Source organism: Salvia miltiorrhiza, chromosome 1 (genome assembly GCF_028751815.1).
Source record: "Salvia miltiorrhiza cultivar Shanhuang (shh) chromosome 1, IMPLAD_Smil_shh, whole genome shotgun sequence".
Lineage (NCBI taxonomy): Eukaryota > Viridiplantae > Streptophyta > Magnoliopsida > Lamiales > Lamiaceae > Salvia > Salvia miltiorrhiza.
The window spans coordinates 53,165,549-53,187,015 of NC_080387.1; the positions used below are offsets into that span (position 1 = coordinate 53,165,549).

Genomic DNA, 21,467 nt, shown 5'->3' on the forward strand with positions numbered 1-21,467 from the left:
AAAGTAGTCGTTCCCACCAGTGGAGCTACAGTGGGAACAGTGGACAACATGGGAGCTCCTAGTGCCTGACGCACAGCGGAGTAGTGAAGTAGTGCCATCATCTGTTCCATCGACCCAAACGTGAGCTGTCCCGCTCCAGACGCGGGAGTTAAGCACGGCATGTCAGATCCTGGAGTCACCAGAGCAGTTCTTTGGAAGCTTGTATTCAACCCTGTCAACGGAGTGGCGGAGATAGCCTGAAACCCTGGTGGGGCAGTGAAGGTAGCATTACTCTGTAGGCCAGCGAACAAGGAGGCAGGCACCTCAGTGGTGAGAGCAGCGGAGTCGAACTCTTTCTCCAGGTTGCGGTGAGCATCTGACGATCCCATAGTACCTACATGTAAGCAAAGTGAGAAAAGTCCCAAGGACAAAAGAGCAAACCCTCCGTTACCGACGGGAGTCCCAATATAAGAAATCCAATAAAGAATCCCGAGCACCGGTACAAAGACCGTTAAAGAGTTCCGAGTAATTCTACACTCTGGAAAATAAACCCAGAGTATAGATTGAGGAAAATAGAGCCCTCAGTAAAATCCAGCAGACGCGAGATACCCAGAGATAAGTACAAACAGAGCAACCACCAGAAGACATGTTAGCACGATTCATTAAACATGATAACAAAAAGAATTATGTAAAATACTATCATAATACGAAGATTAGTCAAGGAAAACATGGAGAACATGAATAAAAGTTTCCCATAAGTGAAGATCGTCCACAAAACAACAATATGAATCTCACCACCACTAAGACAAAGTGTTTAATTATCATATTATTGAGGCAGATCTCTTGCATCAACGACAATAAATACCCTTGAAATCGGAGGCTAGCCACAAAACCCATAGATCCACAGCAAGAAACCCCAATATTATCAGGAACAGAACAGAACTTCCAATTTAATCATCGAAATCGAAGATCAACCACGACAAACATGGAAAACACCCATAAACCCCCTCCCTTAAACGAAAAACGTCTATAAACCCCCGATTCAACGATACAAAGCAAGGATTAGTCACCAAAACATAGGAAGTAACGGTAATTATCAGTCGCAAACAAAGAATACCCACGGATTAACAACGCGAAACCGAGCACAACAGAAGCAAAGTACTAATCGGCGTATTATCGATGCAAACCCAGGAATTAACAGTAATAACCACACGCTTCACCAAAAACAGGATAAAACACGAAGATCGCCCACAATTATCGTATTAATACGCGAAACAACCATATACCAGCAACATAAACCCAAAATATCGGGGATCCGTAAGGAAACAACGAACACAATCGGAACAGAGCACCCAATTACGATTCCCTCATGCAAAACATTAGATCGATGAAGAAAACCTCAATACTACAAGAGAACCCTTTATTTGCAGATAACTACCCCAAACAAGCGGTAAATAAACGTAAATTTCCCCTGATTCATGTTTTACGCTCGTCGCCACCTTTCCCCATGCACCCAAAACACAAATCAACACAGAGCTCAGCGGATTAACAACATATTAACCCAGAAAACACAATTAACCGATTAAAAACAGCTGGATGTTCGGATTATCGGACCAATCGGTGCCAACGCCCGCAAATCCGATTGAATTTACAGATCTGCGTACGTCGGCAACCGCGACCTCACGTCTTAATTCAGTAGCTTTCCCACAGACGGCGCCAGTTGGTGTTTAATGAAACCAACACCTAAAACTATGGAGAAAAACCATGAACTATACCTAGTGTGATGACTTGAAGAAGACGAAGTAAAAATGATCGGAAACCTTGCCTCAAAGAGAAAACAGCAGTTGTATTCGAAAATATGAGATAGCGTAGCTCATAATACACGAGCTCGGGCCCTATTTATAGATTTACAAACGGAGGGGTAAAATAGTAAAAACATCTTCGATGCATGCGTCTTGCGTGGTGGAAGGGTATACTGGTAATTTCAATGATACGCGGGGAGACCTTCCCGCGCATTTAATGACTCCTCTGGTAGAAATGTCTCTTCTGGCAAAGGCGTCTCCTCTGGCGATGTAATCTCTGGTGGAGGTGACTCCTCTGGTAGACACGTCGTCTCTAGTAAAGGCGTCTCCTCTGGCGATAATGACTTCTCTGATGCGGATGACTCCTCTGGCGAAGATGGCTCCTCTGTCAAGAATGACTTCTCTGGTGCGGATAACTCCTCTGATGAGAGTGATTCCTCTGATTTGTACTCTCTCCCTACTCTGTATATATTGCTCCTCACCAATTATTTTATTTACTTTTTAGTTACAATGTACGTAAATAAAATAAAAATAAAACTAGCTAACTTTTTATTTTGAATCATTTTTTTAAAAAAATAAATTGAGTTTTTATATTTGATCAATTTATAACTGATCACATATGACTGCATAAATTTATTGAGAGTGTAAATGGTGGTTACGAACTTACGACATAGTAATACAAATTACAAATTTGTTTACTTCAATTAATGATGCAAATATTTGTAACTTTAATTCCAGCGTCTCTGCTGATTTATTTGAGCATGCTTGTATATGGTGGTATATCTTCAACCTAAATAACTTAATTTTCTATTAGTACACCCCAGTTAGACAAAGTATTTAATACTAGTAATTAATACTAACAGCTTCTGCTTTTCAATAATTTACATCACTTCCTTTTCTTTCTAATAATTAATTAATCATGTTCTTATACTACTTCAAACTCAAAACAAAAAGAAGGGAGCTGTATCTCAATTGAGCTTTTAGTGGTGCACGTGCATTTTAATTTTAAAATAACTAAAATGACTTATAAATCAATTCTGATGAAGCATTTGGACACATAGGACAAACTTTTTTTTTTTTTTTTGATCGGGCAAAGTCATGTTAGATGTTAGTAGTTAGTTCCCCATCTACTCCAAGAACCACCTTATCTCTCAATTCACCAAAATCCACCTTATATCTCCCCAATCTCCAATTCGCTCCCAAGAGGGATCGAACCCGGGTCACTTCACTTAAGTGAGGATCCGGTGGCCAGTGGGCTAATCCTTCTAAGTTTCCAAAATAATTGCATCTTTGTCACTCAAGGCAAATCTTAAAAGGTTAGCAAAGTATACTGATGAGGAGTAAAGTACTCATGTATCTGAAGTGCAACAAAGGTCAAGAGGTAGAGCTGGAGCCGAGCAGAGGAGAATCACCTCAATTAGTATTTCCTGAGGAGTTGCCATTCAGTGGAAGCATTCGCAGACTTTCAATGATGTTTCTACTAAGAGAGCGAGCAGCGCTGACATATTCCTGCGCAGCTAAGGTCGGCAGCGTTGCACAACAGACAAAATCCGACAGACTACTGACACATTCGACGGTCACCTATGCGGAGCTTTCTCTTTAACTAACCTAGCAATTGTACGAAGATGTTGAATGACTTCTTTGCCCCTCTTGTACATCTCTATAAATAGGAATCTCACCTCTCATTGTGAAGTTACGTGATATGAAATTAAACATTTTTTCTCTTTTCTTCTACATCTTGACTTAAACTTATCAACGATCGTTACTAACAGGTGAAGCACCCTTCTTTTAACCCTACAACATGATTAATGAACATATCATATACATTCTCCAAGTTTCTCTATACACATCATTTGCTACAATTAAAGTGGTATAGAAAATGGGAAAAACTTTATGCTATATGTATACACGGTGTTCACTTTAATTAAAGAAGATATTTTTTTATGCAGAGCTCTACGTTGTGCAGACCACTCGTATACTTTAATATATTTTTTTTGTAAGTGTCCTATTAATGTCCGCACATAAAAATTTGTGTTAAATAAATATAGTAAATTTGTGTTAAATAAATATAGTAAGATTTATTAATTTTTAATTAAGATGTTATGTTTCGTGCAACTAGATGCACCACAATATGTCTCATATAATAAAATTCTAAGTGTTCCTAAACATACCCAAAAATCAAATTCTTGAATGTGCTGTAATTATAACTTCATTTTTTTTCTTTTTTAATTTTTACGACTACAATATTCTCAATTTTTTTCAGTATTAATAGTACTACATCGTTTCATTATTGAAAAAAAATGAAAATATTGTAATTGCAAAACCAAACAATGTTGTATTTATACAAAACTGCAAAATTCCCATATATGTACCATTCATGAAATGGAGTCTCAAGCTGTTTTTCTCAATTCAATAGATACACATTCCAGAAGCCATTCAAGTATATATATATATATATATATATGAATCTATTACATAAATTAATCACATGTACAACTAGGGATGTCAAAAAAGCTTGAAATCGACGGGTCGATCCGAATATACCGATAAAAAAGGAGGGTTAGAGCTGAAAATTTTTAGCCCGAAAAAAATTTAGTCTGAATGGCCCGAACCGAAAATAGCCCAAGCCCGACAAGATTGGCCCAAAAATCGAGTGGGTTGGCCCGATTAACCGAACACTTTCTAAATAATTGATTTTTAAACTTTAATACTATAATTTTTAATTCGATGATAACATTTTGATGCTTGTAGAATATGTTTTGATTTTTTTTAACGTTTAATAACAAACATCTAGATATAAAAGTCAAAGAAAGATAGTCATTTATATTAAATCTATATACATTTTTTATCGGAAACGAAGTTAAAGTTAGATATTATGTAATCTTACGTTAAAATAACACTAATTTTTGTATCTAAAACAAGGCTAAATGTCTTGATTTAAAAAATACGATATATTTTTATTATAAGAATATGATTATCTATAAAAAAAATTAAACATATAAAAAAATCGTAATTTTGCGTATCCGAACGGGTTAGCCCGAAACCGAGTGGGTTAGGGTTAGGGCTGAAAATTTTTAACTCGAAAAATAAAAAACCGACTAACCCGAACCAAAAATAACCCAAAATTGAATGGGCTGGCCCAATTGACATCCCTGTATACAACTATTCTAATGAGTCCAAACTAATTAAGGAATTATAGGATGGAACCTCAATAATTGTGCATGTGTGTCATCATACAAACTTATTCACTCCATGTATATATATATATATGATTAATGGTAGTTTAATTATGTAACTAACTTTTGTGTTTAAAAAATATTCTCAACTTTCAAAAACCCTCAACTTTGAAAAAGGTTGGTTTATGCCCTGCTTTACAGATTTTGGTGATGAATTAATGAGTCACCTACTAGAATCTGTATTATATTTAATATATAATTGGAAAAAACCCCTAAACCATAAATTGGAGCTGGATCGAGCTGGCGTGAAGGAAATGAGAAGGGCTGACGACATGGGGTGGCTCGAGGGAGGCATCACTGCTGGTGCCGAGGCACGAAAGAGAGATGGGATTTTGCGTGGAGTACTAAAAAACAGAAGAAACGAAATGGAAGAACAGCCGATGGAGGAAGAAAGAGGAGGGGAAGAAGAAAAGAAAAAGGATATTTTTTATATATTGTTTTATTTATTACTTTTTAACTTGTAATATTTTTATTTATTATATTCATTTTAATTAATGTAATTTGTTTTTTTAATTTTAGTGAAATGTTTTAATATAAAAGAATTAAAAATGGGATTAATTGGAAATGAAGATTTTAGCGCCACTTTAAGCGTCAATGCACTGGAGAGGGGTGACGCTTAGGTGAGGACCACCAATTAGCGCCACCCCTAAGCGCCAAGGGCTGGAGATGCTCTAAGAGGTCACCAAAAAATTCGGCGAGGTGAGTCGATGTTGCCGAATTCTATAAAGTGATAACTTAAATCAAATTTTCTTTAAAATTGAGTTTTAAAGTGAAAATGTAAGTTTTGGAAATATTTTTTAGAAAACACTGTAAATCGGGGACACAAGCTAGCTATGATTAACCATAATAGTATATGATAATATTCCTTGGCCAAGTTGCTGAGCAATCAGACTAAATTCTTGCTGATAATGCAGCAATTTTCAGCTGGAGGTAACCTTATAGTGATGCTCTGCGCGAAAGCTATAACCTGAGAAATCAAGAATGAAATATTATGCAAGTGAATTTTGTGGATGCAGAAAAGTATATAAAAATTGAAATTTTTAAGCCAACTTACAGCAAGGAAGCTAGAGCACAGAATACTGAACCCAGGAAAGTTAAAGGGGGCATTATTTGATATAAACAGAGCTGCATGGAAAAAAGGGATAGAATTATGAGGTTTTTATATAGCTAGTTCTTGAAAAATAAGTAATTTTGTTCAAGAAAATATAGAATGGTTATGGTTAATTACCTGTTAAAGGGCTGAAAGCAAGAGGAGAGAAGATGTTGGCTAAGGAACATATGCTGGAAATGCAGCCTTGAGCCTTTCCCTAATAGTATGAAGTAATATGTGATTTAATATTTTTCTATATTTTTTATTTGTGTATTGATTTTTCTTAGTGTAAAATGAAACAATATAATGTAACAAATTCTGTTTTAGTTCCAAATTCACCTGCTCACTTGGTCCTGTTTGTATGGATGCAATGCTTCTCAGCTGCATAACCAATAATTATAATAACTGTCACGCAATTTTTAAAAATTTATGTCTTCTAATAAAAATAAATGAGTACTTGCTTTTAGAAGCAAGAATGAAAATCTTGGTTCCTTATTTATGGGTTAATTGCTGGAAAATAACACAAAGTTAACCAAATTTTGTAATATTCACATATCTTTTTCCACCAAATTAAGCTTGTCCAACGTCGTTTTATCACTGAAAATTTTGGGAATATCGCAATTGCAAAAAAAAAAAAAAAAACGTGTGTGAAAATTGCAAATTAATTTGAGTAAACAATGCATTATTTCCAATAATTAACCCTTTTTCATGAACAAATTAACCAACTTACACATGGATAAGTAAAAATTGAAAAAATGGAGATCGTTGCAGCAACATAAGGAACCTGCAATTTGTTCACAAAAAATCAAATAAAAATTGGCAAACTGCTTTATTAAACTCACTATGCTATGCTTTAATAGAAGATGATGAATAACTCACCCAAGGCGACCATGCGATGCTATAAACTACCATCTGCACTCGAAGACATGCTAGTTAATTAACTAAATAAACTAGCATTTGCATTGCATGGAAAAAAAATTATATATTTATTATATAACATTGATACCAACTCAATTATCATATTTATATATATGATAAAAAAAATTATTTCAACTAAATATATTTGAGCCGAATATTTAAAAAATTAAAATTGATATTATGAAAATGCAAAAAAAAAAAAGTTAAAAAATGAAAAATAAATTTATTCAAAAAAATATGAGAGATGAGAGAATTTTTTAAAATTTTAATGTTTAAATAAATATAACTTTTACATTTTAAATCAAATATTTACATAAAATATATCAAATTAGAGTTTTTATCGTGATCTTTAATTTGATATGCATATTAAATATTTTATAATTATTCAAAATTCATAATTTTAGAAATAAATAAAACAATAAAAATAAGAAGATAAAGAAAAAGAAAATAAAAGAGAAAATATAATTTACAATAAACATTCAATTTTATTATAAATACAAAATTGCCACTTAATTTTGAAATTAATTTAAATTGATTTCAAATTGAAATCTTGCAATTTTAATATAGTGCTCGTATATATAGATGTATAGGGTGGGGTAAAATAAAATTTATTGTAAGAACTGTGATAGTTGTAATGAACCTATAATTGAACTACAATGAGCGTATAAGTAATTGCACTGAACCTATAAGTAATTCACGATATTAGTTGAATATAGGATTCAACACAGTTACGTTATAAGTTCAGTGCAGAATTTTTAGAGTTCTCACATTAAGAGATTTTTATTTGAACCCCTTCTTATACACATAAATATTTGGTGTTTGTATAATTTATATAAAGTACTCCATTTATTTGTTGTTTATTATGATTCAAATACTAATGATGCAAGTTCTTACACAAGCACAGCTGGAGAATAGCCCTAGAGAAATCATCTTTCTTTCTCCCAGAAGAGGAGTTAGAATAGGCATCACAATCAGCTGAAAGGCAGCAGTACCAATTTCAAGATATATATAATCAATGAGAGAGAGATGAACTTAATTTGAAGAAAAATCTACCTGTGACATAGATTCAGCAATGCCACTAATTATCATCAGATCAGAGAATTGATCTTTGTTGAAGTGAAATCGAGCCTTTAAGTAGTACTGCATGCATATATATGGCATGCAATAAACAAATAAGAAAATTCGCAAACTGACATCTTATAGTATCAAAATTAAAAGAGAGCATTTAATTATTCAAATCAAATCTATTTAAATAGACTTAATTACCATCAAAGAAGAATAGAGTCCAACATCTGCCATGGTGCTGAAGAACGCAATAACTGCAGCTTTCGACAATGTGGGGCTGCGAAAACAACGTAGAAATTTCAATAATTTTTAAACATTATACTATAATTTTGAGACAAGTAATTAATCCAGAAACTTGTAGCAGGAAAGAAAAAAAGATGAGTTTTGGGTGACCTAATCCTTAATAAGCAAATAGCCTCATGTAGTGAATCCACAGTCATGAAAAGCTTCCATTTTTTCGATGGAGATTTTTCGAGCAGACAATCATTTTCCGAAACATTTCTCGACATTGATTCCGGAAGAAACAATCTCATGTACACCAATCCTATTACAGACATGCCAGCTGCAACCTAAGAATTAAATCATACTTAATTTTAATTTTCTGTGAAACTAATCTAATTAATTTGATAATAAAAAAACAAGGAAAATTATTTATATCTAAAATACATCAAACTGTTCACATGTATCCTAATCACTTAAATATGACGACATCGTTAGTTCTTCCTGATTTGGGAAAATCGACGGTCCATTTGTGTATTTTATAAAATAGATAGTGAAATATAAATTAAATATTTTTAGTAGAACGTGACTTTGTAAAAAAAACGTTCATGATCATTAAGTATTTTTTTATCTCCAATTCCATTGTTAATTTGAATGAGATATGAATAAAACAAATTAAACTAGTTCAAATGATTTGAAACCATCAAAACATACCAAAGATGTACTCAATTTAGTAAATAAGGGACTAATTTTAGTATTCTGATCTATCTAGCCTAATCCTCCAAAATAACACCCCCTTAATCTAAAGAAAAGATTGGTATGAAATTAACTCATATTTCAATATTAAGAATTTTTTTTATGAAGTTTATCTCCGATATTTTTGAAAAAATAATTGTGGATGTCATGAAGGATCCTACTATTTTTATCTACGTATTATAATAATGCACATAAAAGTTAAAGAAAAGAGTACTTATGTTCTTGCCAATCTTTTCTTTAAAAGTGTTTCAATATATTGCACGTGGATTTGAATGTTAAGTGGAGTGATTTCAGTATTTGACCAAGTCAAGTAGAGGATGTTAATTAGAGTAGGATAATTAACAAATCGCAGATTAATTTGGATATAGTATAATTGAAAAGAATGGAAGATACTTGAAATGTAGCTGAAGTGGAGAGGAAGCGAGCGGAGAGGTTTCCTAAGACGAAGGAAGCAGATGAGAAGCCTGACATTATGGCAAACACTGAAGCTCGTCTGCTTTCTTCAACGTTGTCTGCCTGCACAAATTAATTCATCACTACCTTTTTTGATTGCAAAAATTGAGGGAGCAAGAAATTAAAAGTATACCACATATGCAAGAGCAAGGAGCAGGACGCTGCCTTCTGTGGCCATGGCGATCACGGTTTTGAGCATGTAGTAGGCGTACAAGTAATATCTTGTTCTCTTGTACGCCAGTATCGCTGCGGGCCCGTCAAAATTTCTCGTCAGATGTTCGTGTTCCGTGTCTTAATTAATGAAATAAAATACGAGACGTGAATATCATGTTTGAGTGTTGAGATCGGATGAATGTGACATGTCCGGTTATCCAAAATTCTAAATTCAAATGTGATTTTGAAATTAAATGGCCGAAATTAAGTTATAGCCGAAATTAATTCTAAAAAAACCAAAATTTGGGGGATATGAGTCGAAGAGAGAAAAAGAAAAAACAAACTTACTTTACTCGATAAAGTGACCCAAATTAAATAAATAATGAATATAAATACCTAGAGGAAAGATTGAGAGAGTGAGAGGGAGAGTGAGCATGAATTTTCTGCCGTAGGTGTCGGACAGCTTCCCTATTACCGGCATCACAACAACTGATCCCAATCCTATAATCTGCAAATAATATTAATGAATGAAATATCGGCTTTATTAAAAAGAAAAAGCAAAAAAAAAAAAAAAAAACTTCAAAAAACCCTTGAAAGCACAGAAAAAACATACTAAGGGCTGAGTCTCATTAAAACCTCTTTAGATAAAACTAATGGAAAAAAAACCCAAAAGAGAATCTGCAAATAATAATAATAATAATAATGATGATGATGATGATGATGTGACAATGGTGAAAAATACCCATTTTCAACTTAGAAATATAAAAAAATACCCACGCCTCTCAAAAAATATAAATAACACTTAGTATGTATTTACATTTTATGACTAAATGGACTGAAGTACTCTCTCTGTCCCAGTAGAATAGTCTTGTTTCTTTTTGGCACGGAGATTAAAAAACTTGCTTTTTGAGTGTAAAAGTGTGTAAAGGTGTGTGGAGCCGTATTTGTTTGTAGTGTAAAATCATTACCAACAATAGAAACATGACTATTTTAGTGGGACATCCCGAAAGGAAAACATGACTATTAGAGTGGGATGAAGAGAGTATTAATTAAGAAAAAAAAAAACAAGCTCATCCCACTTCCCCAAATTAGAGATTTTATAAGGAAAATCATAAAAAATAGTTTTGTGTTTTTTGGAGAAATATTTCCCACTATTAATTACTCTGGTATAGTGTAGCACGTACAACATCCATATTTTGGAGACAGAAAAATGCAGATTGTACAAAATAAAATGAAAAAAGATGTGGCAAACCTATTTCTTTGGCGGGCAGTACTACATTGATTGTAACCCACTAACCCCCCCCCCCCCCAAAGGGCAGTACTACATTGATTGTAAGTTTTAAACCCCCCCCCCAAAAAAAAAGAGAAATAAAAATGGGTTAATGGTCGAAAAATACACGAACTTTCACGAAATTTGCAAATTGCACATGAGCTTCAAAAATAGCCTCAGAATACATGACTTTTTAATTTTGTTGCAAATTACACACGCGTTGACCACCACATTGATCGGTGTTGGCGTGGCTCCCAGAATTTTTAGACGTGGACTCACCGGTGCTCAAAACGACGTCGTTTTGAGTAGTGTAAATTAAAAAAAAAAATGGAAAAAGGTGAGAGGCGATGGACCAGAGGCGGCTTCCAGTCTGGACGCCGCACCTTCTTCCCATCTAAACGCTGCATTCGTCGGTTGGTTTGCGTGGTGTGTGTAGGTCGGAGAAGGTGAGAGGTGGCGGTGGCTCTGCCACTGGTAGGGGCGGCGTCGCATCGGTGGCGGTAAAAGTGGAAAAATCTCCAGATCTGGTAATACTTGTTTTGTTTCTTGGCGTAATACTACTAATTCTAGTGTTACCCCAAATATGCAATTTCCTGTGAATGAAACCCTTGATGCAAATGTTATTGCGAGTGGTAAGGGGGCGGATTCTGTGAAATCTGGAGGTGGGGAGAAGGGTTTTGAGACTATTCCTGCGGGGAATCAGTCGGTGAAGTTCGGAGATATGTGAGCTTTATTCTTGAAGGAAGTGTTGGATTGGAGAGAGGTGAGAGAAACGGGTCACAGCCTGTTGGGAATGCAATCTTGGTGGATGATAGTGGGGGAAGAAGAGAATCGGGGGCTCCCCACGTTGGGGATTTCATTGGTCGGGGGTTGAATCTTTGTAAGGCGATTTGGGGAGGAGGATGAAGGCGGCGACTCACGAGGGTTGCAGCCATAGCGCTCCTGACAGTAGAGGAGGATGAAGGCGGCGTCGTTGTTGGAGATGAGGGATTTAGGGAGGCGACTTGGCAGAGGAAGACGGAGAAGGTGAGGCGGTGGGAGGTGGTGGCGTCGATGAGGAATGGGTGGTGGAGGTGGCAGTTGAGTGGAGCTGCTGTCACGGCGCAGCTGCTCCTCGCCGGAGAAGCAGGAGGCGGACACAGAGGCAATTTTTTTTTTTGTAAATTCTTCAAAATATCAAAACGACGTCGTTTTGCCCACGTGGCTTGCCAGCGTGTAAAAAAAGCCATGCAATATGCCATGTAATGTCCAAGTAATCACCGGTCAAACCTATTCTTCGTCGGAAATTTCGCCGTGTGCAATTCGCAACAAAATTAAAAGGTCATGTATTCTGAGGCTATTTTTAAAGCTCATGTTCAATTTGCAAATTTCATGAAAGTTTGTGTATTTTCCGGCTATTAACCCAATAAAAATTAAGGAACAACATAACCAAATAAGTGACTACGCCCTACGTAGTTGGGATCGATCTCTGCACTACACAAAGATGAAAAATATCTACACCACACGTAAATGGGATCACTATACCACACAAAGATGAGATCACTACATCGCACACATACGATTGAACCCAAAATCTCTCACACCACACAAACGTGGGAAAACTACACCGTATGCAGATAAGATTGAATCCAAAATCTCTTACAAGAAATAGTCTTTGGGTGTCTCAACTTTGCCACTTAATTAAGTTAGGCCTCATTAGCACGTACCTGTAGATTTATTTGGACTAAATTATATATAAAAAAAATTTCCAAAATAATCAAAATGATCTGCTTGTCTCAAAAAATATCCTATACTATCAATAATTTCACAATAATATTCGTACTTGTAAACTTGTTAACGTAATTTAATCTTTTATAGTACTTTATTCGTCCCACGAATCTGATTTGAAAATGTGCCAAGATTCGTGAGACGGAGGGAGTAATATTTTTCACTACAAAAACCGTTAATTTTTACTAACCCTACAAAAGACCCACGCCACTATATATTTAAGTCATAGATGCCACTGCACGTCAGAGGTCTTTGAACGGTCAACATAGATTAGCGGCCTGATTAGTGAAAAAAATAAAAGGAGGCTAGATTGGTATTAAATTTTAAAAGTAGGTATTAGTGAAATATTATCAATAGCATAAGATATTTTTTTGAGGTGAGTAGATAATTTGGATTAGTTTGAATAATTAATTTAGTTTTTTATTAATGTAACACCGTTTCTACTGCTAGATTATAGCAAGGAATTGCAGGAAAAATGAGAGCAAATTAACAAAATAGATAAGAAGAAAAGGTACCGCATGTTGAGCTCCGGTGAGGTATACAGCAAAGGAGCATTCATCTTGGCCGGGGCAAACCGCCGCCATCGTGACGTCGGTGATCACCGGAGCCACCATTCGAGAGGCAAAGCAATGCAGGAAAACTGTCATAAACAGGTGGCTCTGCCCAAACTTCTCCTCCATCTATCTATCTATATGTTATATATATTGTGTGTGTGTATGTGTGTGTGAATTAATTTCTTAAGAAGAATGGAAGTATAAAGTGAAGAAGAAGGAGAATAAGGATTTGTAAATGTCCTCTTGAATTTTGAATAAATAAGGAGAGAAAATGTGATGTTTGTACGTGCATGTTTTATAGTAGTGTTCATGTATCCTAACACTTATGATGTGTTTGCTTTTTATCCATTTAAATAAAGAGATAATATAATAAGGTATAAATTTAACACCTAAAATAGTGATTATATTTTTATATCTTGTTTGGTTCAAATTAATGATAATAATATATTTATCTACTTCTCATGAGGGTATAATAATATACCCCTCTCTCTCTCTCTCTCTCTCTCTCTCTCTCTCTCTCTCTCTCTATATATATATATATATATATATATATATATAGGGGGATGCCCCAATGAGACCCCCTAATATTAGTAAGATCTAGGGTACAATCTGGTGCGTTTATTTTATCAATCCTATGGCTGATATTGTATCTGGAGGGAGATTTTTTTTCGCATGGTTCAAATTCTGGAGGGAGCAAAATATTTTAAATTTTGTTATTCATCAGTGTATACTGCATTATTCATCAATATATATTGCCTTGTTCATCAATATATATGTCTTATTCATTACCAATTTTTTAAATTTTGTTTTTCATCAGTATATACATCTTGTTCGTTAGATTTACGTCTTGTTCATTAGTATTATATGTCTTATTCATTGTCCTTATGTTACACGAAAAATAGGGGGTTATATATATAGGGGCGCGCTCCAGTGAGACCCCTTATTTTTCGTGTAACATGAGGACAATGAATAAGACATATAATACTAATGAACAAGACGTATATACTGATGAATAACAAAATTTATAATATTCTGCTCCCACCAGGATTCGAATCCTGCGAAAAAAAAAATCTCCCTCTAAATATAATATCAGTCATAGGATTGATAAAATAAACATACCAGATCTTGTCCTATATCTCACTAAAATTAGGGGGTCTCATAGGAGCGGCCCCCTATATATACATGTAAAATTATCATTTTTTCAATGGATAAGGTGTTGCCCGAAAATTTATATCATCTGTCCGAATTTTTTACTTACATCAAACTATCAAAGCAAATAAGATATAAAGTATTAATAAATAAAATTTATCTCTTCCTTATATCTCAAAGCAAACACACCCTTATATTTTTTTTTATCTACGACCCTACTAAAATGACGCTCACTTAGTCTCTGTTTTTCTGATCCAAACTTAATAAGCATTAATGAGAGTTTATATGAAATCATATCAATATATTTTAGGGTTAATTGTATATAAATTATTTAACTTTTAAATAGTTCTCTGCACACCAACTTTAAAATTTGTATCAAAATTATTCAATTATTAATTATTTTCTCATTATGCTATTTTGCTCATTTTCCTACTAAACTTAGTACTGAAGTGGCTATCTGAAATCTTATGTGTTCAAATCCTACTTAGTGTTGCTACAATTTCGAGAAAAAAAAATATAGTCAGACAAGAAGAATCCAAGAAATCGGAGGAATCCAATGTTTTCATCCAACTCGACAATACAATACAGTGTTGTTTCTATTTTTTCATGTAGTCATATGAGCATATATATTTTTATACCAAAGAAGCATATTTATGCCATGTCACCATGTTATGATCCAGCGAGATAGCAAAATAGGAAAAAATTAATAGTTGAGTAATTTTTATATAAATTATAAATTGATGTACAAAATGAGAATTTTTTGAAAGTCCAATAATTTATAACCTTATATTTCAATATGTTACACTATAAATTTCTAACAATATATATTAAGTTAATTTTCTACCTATTTCTTTCGCGAGCAATCTCATGACAGACGGTATGATTTATTCATTTATTGTTGAAGTATGGAGTATGAATATACGGAACATTATAGCTCTGAATTGTTTTGGGCAGTTATACATGGTCCCTTTTTTTTCTCTCTATTTCTATATTGAATATGGGTTGACATCTCCCTCAAATATAGTCTCATATAGACGAACTAGGTAATCGATTTGATTCTCGATCGTATGTTTTGTTACTTTCTTGATTATTTCATTATTTGTGCTTAATTTCCTAATCCTAATAACACGTACCAAAATTTTAAACGCAATGCATCCGGAACGTATTAGTTATACCAAATAGAAAATATTAAGTACCTTATTGGATTAATTGTCACATATTTCCTCCCAATCCCATTACAAATGTCCCATTTTCCATAATAAAATGTTCAATTACAAATGTCTCATTCTCCTTTTAGCAAATAATTAAAGAAATTTAATGGGTTCACCCACCATATTCTCTCTTTATACCTACTTTTAAAATAATATTTAAACAGTTTTCATCAACTCATTTTATCTACTAATTATATATTTATTAATCTTTGTGCCAAAAAATAATGAGATATTTGTAATAGGACGGATGAAGTATTAATCAAGTAAAAAGATGCAAGAGAAAAGGAGAAAATAAATATATCAACATAGTTAAAATCTTTAGGACTTTGCGCTTTTGCTTTTCCTTACGCATATGTTCTCCAATTTCTGAATCCAATTTGAATATTCGACTTTTTGTTTTTTGCTTTTTCTTCTTTCTTTCTTTCTTTGCTCTTTTTTTTGATCGTTTGATTGCGTTTCTGAATAAATTGTTTTTGTTTCCTCAATTTTTTCCTGGAAAATATCTTTATCTCAACGTGTTATTATGTTTTCGGTGTGCGATTTTTCTTTTGTTTTGTCATTTTTTGGGAAAAGAAAAAGACCAAAAAGAATCAACTTTTCTTTAAATGGTAGATGATGAATTAATAAAGGCAAAAATTTATGTATATTCGAAAGAATAGATCTTGAGTTGGGTTTTCACTAATTTCAAATTAGAATTCATTAATTTTTAACTAAATTATTAATCCATAATTTTGATTTAATTGTCTCTTCAGACAATACTCTTCCGATCCTAAGGAACAATCTTCCTCTTAATTAGTATAAAATAAACTCAAACTATATTGTATATTGAATTATGCATTTATAAGTCCTATAGCTAGAGTAGCTTAATTATGATTCAATTAATGTAGTACATGAACAATAAATGCATTAGGAGAGTTTTCAAGTATTGTCAACACAACTACAATGATAAAGGTTGGCAATGTGACTAAGATCCGTTTGCACTTCGTAAGGGTTGAGTTTTAAGAAAAAATTATATAAACTTTTATCTTGACTTAAAAAAAAATATATGTGACTAAGATTTTAATTTTCCTCAAAAATTATTATTATTATTATTATTATTAGTTTGCTCGTTAAAGCTATTACATTTTCAATTTGTAGCTGGCCACGGGCCACCGACTGAAGCTCTAGGATATAGTAGTAGTTGATAAAGTAATAAAGTATGTATTGGGTTATAATTGCTTCTAAAATGATGAACTTTGCCTATAATTTTCTTTTGGGATTATAGCCAAAAAATACACGAACTTTGATAAAAGTTGCAATTTTCACCTGAACTTTCAAATTGGCCAAAATATACCTGAACTTATATTTTTTGTTGTAAATTTCACCTCGACGGAGTTCAATCATTGCAAGTTCAGGTGAAATTTACAACAAAAAATATAAGTTCAGGTATATTTTGGCTAATTTGAAAGTTCATGTGAAAAATTGCAACTTTTATCAAAGTTCGTGTATTTTTTGCTATAATCCCTTTTCTTTTTCCCGTACGTGAACTTTAGAGTATTATATTTACAGTTTGTTGTGAATTTCTCTAAAATGAAAATTCGACTGAATTAAATTCTCAGTTGAGAAGAGTTTAAAATTACACATTTCCTCAAAAAAAAAAAAAAAAAATTACACTACTATAACATGTGTAGTCTAAATAAGAATATTGTAAGATCTTTTAACATCATGTTACAGTATTTTAAAATTTAATTTGGCCGGTTTTAGTTTTAAGAAAAAAATTACAACATACTGTAAGTTCATACGATTAGTGTTACTAAATAAAGTTCATATGAAAAAATAAACTATGGGCAAAGTTCATCATTATTTAGTCGTAACTAAAAAATAATCATATACAATAAATTTAATTGTTACCTGCAGATATTTTGAACCCTTCAGTACTGCAGCATCAATGACGTTGTGACAATGGATTTAAGACATTCACATGTGACATTACTTCAAATCTTTCAATCCAAATCCAAGACATACATAAAATAGATAATTACATAAAATAATGATGAAAGTTTATCACAAGAATAATAATATAATTTTAAAAATCACAGACCGTAATACTACTTGGACTCGTTTGATACACGGCATAGGATAAGATGTGATATGTTTGACTGAATGTCATATATATTAATAACATGTTTGGTAGAATGTATTAAAATGTCTGTAAAATATAATATGTTGTTTTGTATGATATATTAATATTACTAGTTTTGCGCCCGTACGATGCACGGGAGACATTATTTTTTAAAAATAAATGTTATTCCATTTTAAATCAATTGTTATATTTAAAATTTAATTATTTATTAATGATATATGAGTATTGAAATATTTATACTCTATTCGTCCATGAAAACATATTCTAATTTGTCTTTTCCGTTCGTCCTAATCCTAATTTGTATATAGTGATGAATTATAATATGCAACAATGTTTTTTCTAATTACTACAATAAATTATAGTGTAATGATTATGTTGTAATAAATATAATGAGATTATTATTGATACACAATTTATAATGATTTGATTAATCTCAAATGTTTATAATTTTGACAAACGTTAGAATCGACTAAATTCTTGATATTTTTAAAATAAATAAATAAATAAATATATATATATATATAGAATTTATTTATTACTTTGATTATTTTTGCAACATGAGTATCTTAAACATACAACTATAATTTATTTAATATTTTGACTATTTTTTGTAATATGGAGTATTTTAAACATATGTCCTAGATACATTTTTTTTCTATCTAATATTAAAAGATAGATTAAATCAACATGACTTATATACATCTTTTTTTCTTTCTAATATTAAAAGAAAGATTAAATCAACACTTACCGTAAAAAATTTGATGTAGGGAATAAAAACATCTGGCGATTCGGCCTCTTATTTATATACTCTCTTCGTCCCCAAATAACTTCATATATTTTCTTTTTGAGGCGTCTCCCAAATAACTTCCTATTTGTTTTAGGACATTACCCCACCACTAATAATACTTTATTTATTCTTACTTTTCAATTTTTCATCATTCTCAATATATTAATTATAACACTTTTTCACCACTTTCAATACTAATTATAACACTTTTTCTCCACTACTAATACACTTAACAATTAACTTTCTTAAAATTCGTGTCGTCCCCTACTAGAAAGTTATTTGGGGGACGGAGGGTGTATAAGTTAATTTACTAAGCTAATTTACTCAATCTTAATAATTATTAATATGATTTTGTTAATTGTCTCAATTGAATTATAAGTTAATTTAAAATGAAATTATTGTAGCCCTTGTAATTTTATCAAGCAATGCTTGTAGTTTATAGAGTAATGAGTATAATAATATACAATATTTTTTTATTAATTACCACAATGAATTATAATGTTGTCATTTATAATAAATATGATGAGATTATTATTAAATACACAATTTATTATATGATGATTAGATTCTAATAAATATGATGTAATTATAAACTTTTTCAAAAATAGAAAGATAATTTTAGCGGAAAAATATGGGTTACTATATTTATCAATGGTTGTGCTTTTAAATATATATATATATATAGGGTGTGGTTCTAGAGAGAACTACATTATTTGTGAGAACGGGAGAACCATCAAATCTAATGCATTCACTGTAAAAATTAATGTATTTGCTGTTAAAATTAATGCACTCAAAAAAATTAAAAAAATTGCTCCCTTCAGGATTCGAACCCAGGATCTGCATTCATCCAACAAGATGATGTATCCACCGTAGATCTTGATGATCGAATGGCTGAAAATAGTTCTCCGTTCTTTTTTTATTTATGGTTCTTTCCTGAACCTCTCCCTATATATATATATATATATATATATATATATATATATAGGAGGGCTAAAATAAAAACACTTCTTAAAATATAAAATATAAACAATTTTCAGCCCTTAGATCATCAAGATCTACGGTTGATTCGTAACCTTGTTGGATGAATTCGTGGTCCTGGGTTCGAATCCCAAAGGTAGCAAAAAATTATTTTTCACAATTCGTAACCATGTTGGATGAATTCGTAACCCTGTTGGATAAAATTCGTACATTAAAAAACGTTTATATTTATATTTTAAGAAGTGTTTTCACTGTAGCCATCCCCTATATATATATATATATATATATATATATATATATATGTTTACTAATAATTATAATTAAGTGTTTTATGTCGAACTTTCATTTTCTTCTAAAAAATCCCAAACTTTTAGATTTTTCCATAAAATGTCCTGTTATACAAGATTCGGTGACGGTCGTCGAATGAAATATTTTGGGGATCATCATTGTTGGAAAACCATATTATGAACCACCATTGTTGGAAAGCATTAAAAGTTAGTTTTTTTTGTCATCTTTCCGTCATTAAATTTTGTATAGCGGGATATTTTATGAAAAAATAGAAGTTTTTGATATTTTAGAAGAAATAAAAATTCGAGATATTTTATGAAACACTGAAAGTTCGGGACATAAAACACTCTTAACCTTAAGAATTATATTACGTATACCACCTCCATAAATGGTAGTATATAGAATAACTTAAATCAGTATTATAATATCTTCGCGCTTTTGATATATAAAGGGCAGTATGTTTCATATTACTTCTTATCAAATAAAATATCACATGTATATTATACACCTTAATCATCCATACCAAACAAATCCAAGTATATATATTAGATTACATTGCAAATGAATTGTAAATGCCAATATTTTGCAGGTAAGAAAACTGGGCCGGGATTTGATTTTTCCGTTGAGTTATAAATACAATTTTAATTAAAATGAAGACAGTTGAATTAGATCTACATATATTAATTAGGCCATAAAATCATGTTAGTTTGCGAAACAGTAATATGTCGGCTTTTGAAAATCATCAAGCATTGCTTTCCGCCGTTCGTCCACCAATTTGTATCATAATTTGTTATTTTGATTCGTCCATCAATTCATATCCTAATTCACTAATTAATTTATTGACCTTTAGTAATTATGGATTTTCTTCTCCACTTAACAAATAAATAACACACTTTTTCTTAAAACATGTGTCCCCTTCCCTTAAGACACGAATTGATGAATAGATAGAGTAATAAGATTCGTACTTTCTAAAATTTCAAGTTTAAAATTTTTAAAAGATAACTTTCTAATAATTCAATTTGATAATAGAAGCTTTTGCATATGTAGAAATTCTCACAAAATATAGATAATTTAACGATTTTATTAAAATAATTGTTTTAAAAAAATTATTTAGTGGAGGCTGAAGCCCTTTCCACTCCCTCGCTTGTGCTCGCCACTGATTGCTATCGCCGTGGCCTACAATAATTGAATGTACTCAACTAAATCACATGACTTTCAAGTTGAAATCTCACTTATAAATTAATTTCTCCATTTATAATTGCACAGTTTCTCCCTTTACTGTGACGATGTGTGATAAGACGTGATATGTTTAATAGAATATATTAAAATATTTATAATATATAAAGTATCCTTACTTATAACTTAAGTTGTATTGATGCTATTGAGGTTAATTTAATTCAATAATATATTAATACTCCCTCCGTTCCATGAAGCGTGACCCATTTCTTTTCGGCACGGGAATTAAGAAATTGGTATTTTGTGTGTTAAGTGTGATAGGTGAAAAAGTGAAAAGGTGAATAAAGGGTAAATTTTTTAGTACTATTTTTAGAAACAAGTCAAGCTTCGTGGGACAACCCAAAAAGAAAAGTGGGTCACGCTTCGCGGGACGGAGGGAGTATTTATTATAGTTATAATCGGATATTATGTATCTCACTCAAAAGGTGATATTA

The 21,467-nt window shown here is 32.2% G+C and overlaps 2 protein-coding genes across 2 annotated transcripts in view; one reads left to right on the forward strand and one right to left on the reverse strand.

Moving 5' to 3' along the window:
- LOC130992384 (T-complex protein 1 subunit beta-like) overlaps positions 1-21,467 on the forward strand; it is a 629,300-nt gene that overhangs the window by 130,193 nt on the left and 477,640 nt on the right. The window lies entirely within an intron of this gene.
- LOC130992671 (uncharacterized) lies at positions 5,753-13,484 on the reverse strand. The gene is made up of 14 exons (XM_057917420.1): positions 13,224-13,484; positions 10,068-10,179; positions 9,652-9,764; positions 9,459-9,581; positions 8,484-8,659; positions 8,292-8,367; positions 8,079-8,165; positions 7,920-8,000; positions 6,987-7,019; positions 6,838-6,891; positions 6,447-6,488; positions 6,246-6,324; positions 6,072-6,142; positions 5,753-5,984 (listed from the first exon to the last, which is right to left on the reverse strand). Exons 1-14 carry the CDS (start codon positions 13,386-13,388, stop codon positions 5,904-5,906), a joined length of 1,293 nt encoding a protein of 430 aa, XP_057773403.1. The 5' UTR covers positions 13,389-13,484; the 3' UTR covers positions 5,753-5,903.

What these genes read in the sequence shown, in the direction of transcription:
- LOC130992671 (XM_057917420.1), bottom strand. Translation starts at nt 13,388, where the DNA reads ATGGAGGAGAAGTTTGGGCAGAGCCACCTGTTTATGACAGTTTTCCTG. An exon ending in GCATCGCATGGTCGCCTTGG is followed by an intron (nt 6,892 to 6,986) that starts GTGAGTTATTCA and finishes AACAAATTGCAG; the next exon opens with GTTCCTTATGTTGCTGCAAC. An exon ending in TGCTTTCAGCCCTTTAACAG is followed by an intron (nt 6,143 to 6,245) that starts GTAATTAACCAT and finishes TTTTCCATGCAG; the next exon opens with CTCTGTTTATATCAAATAAT.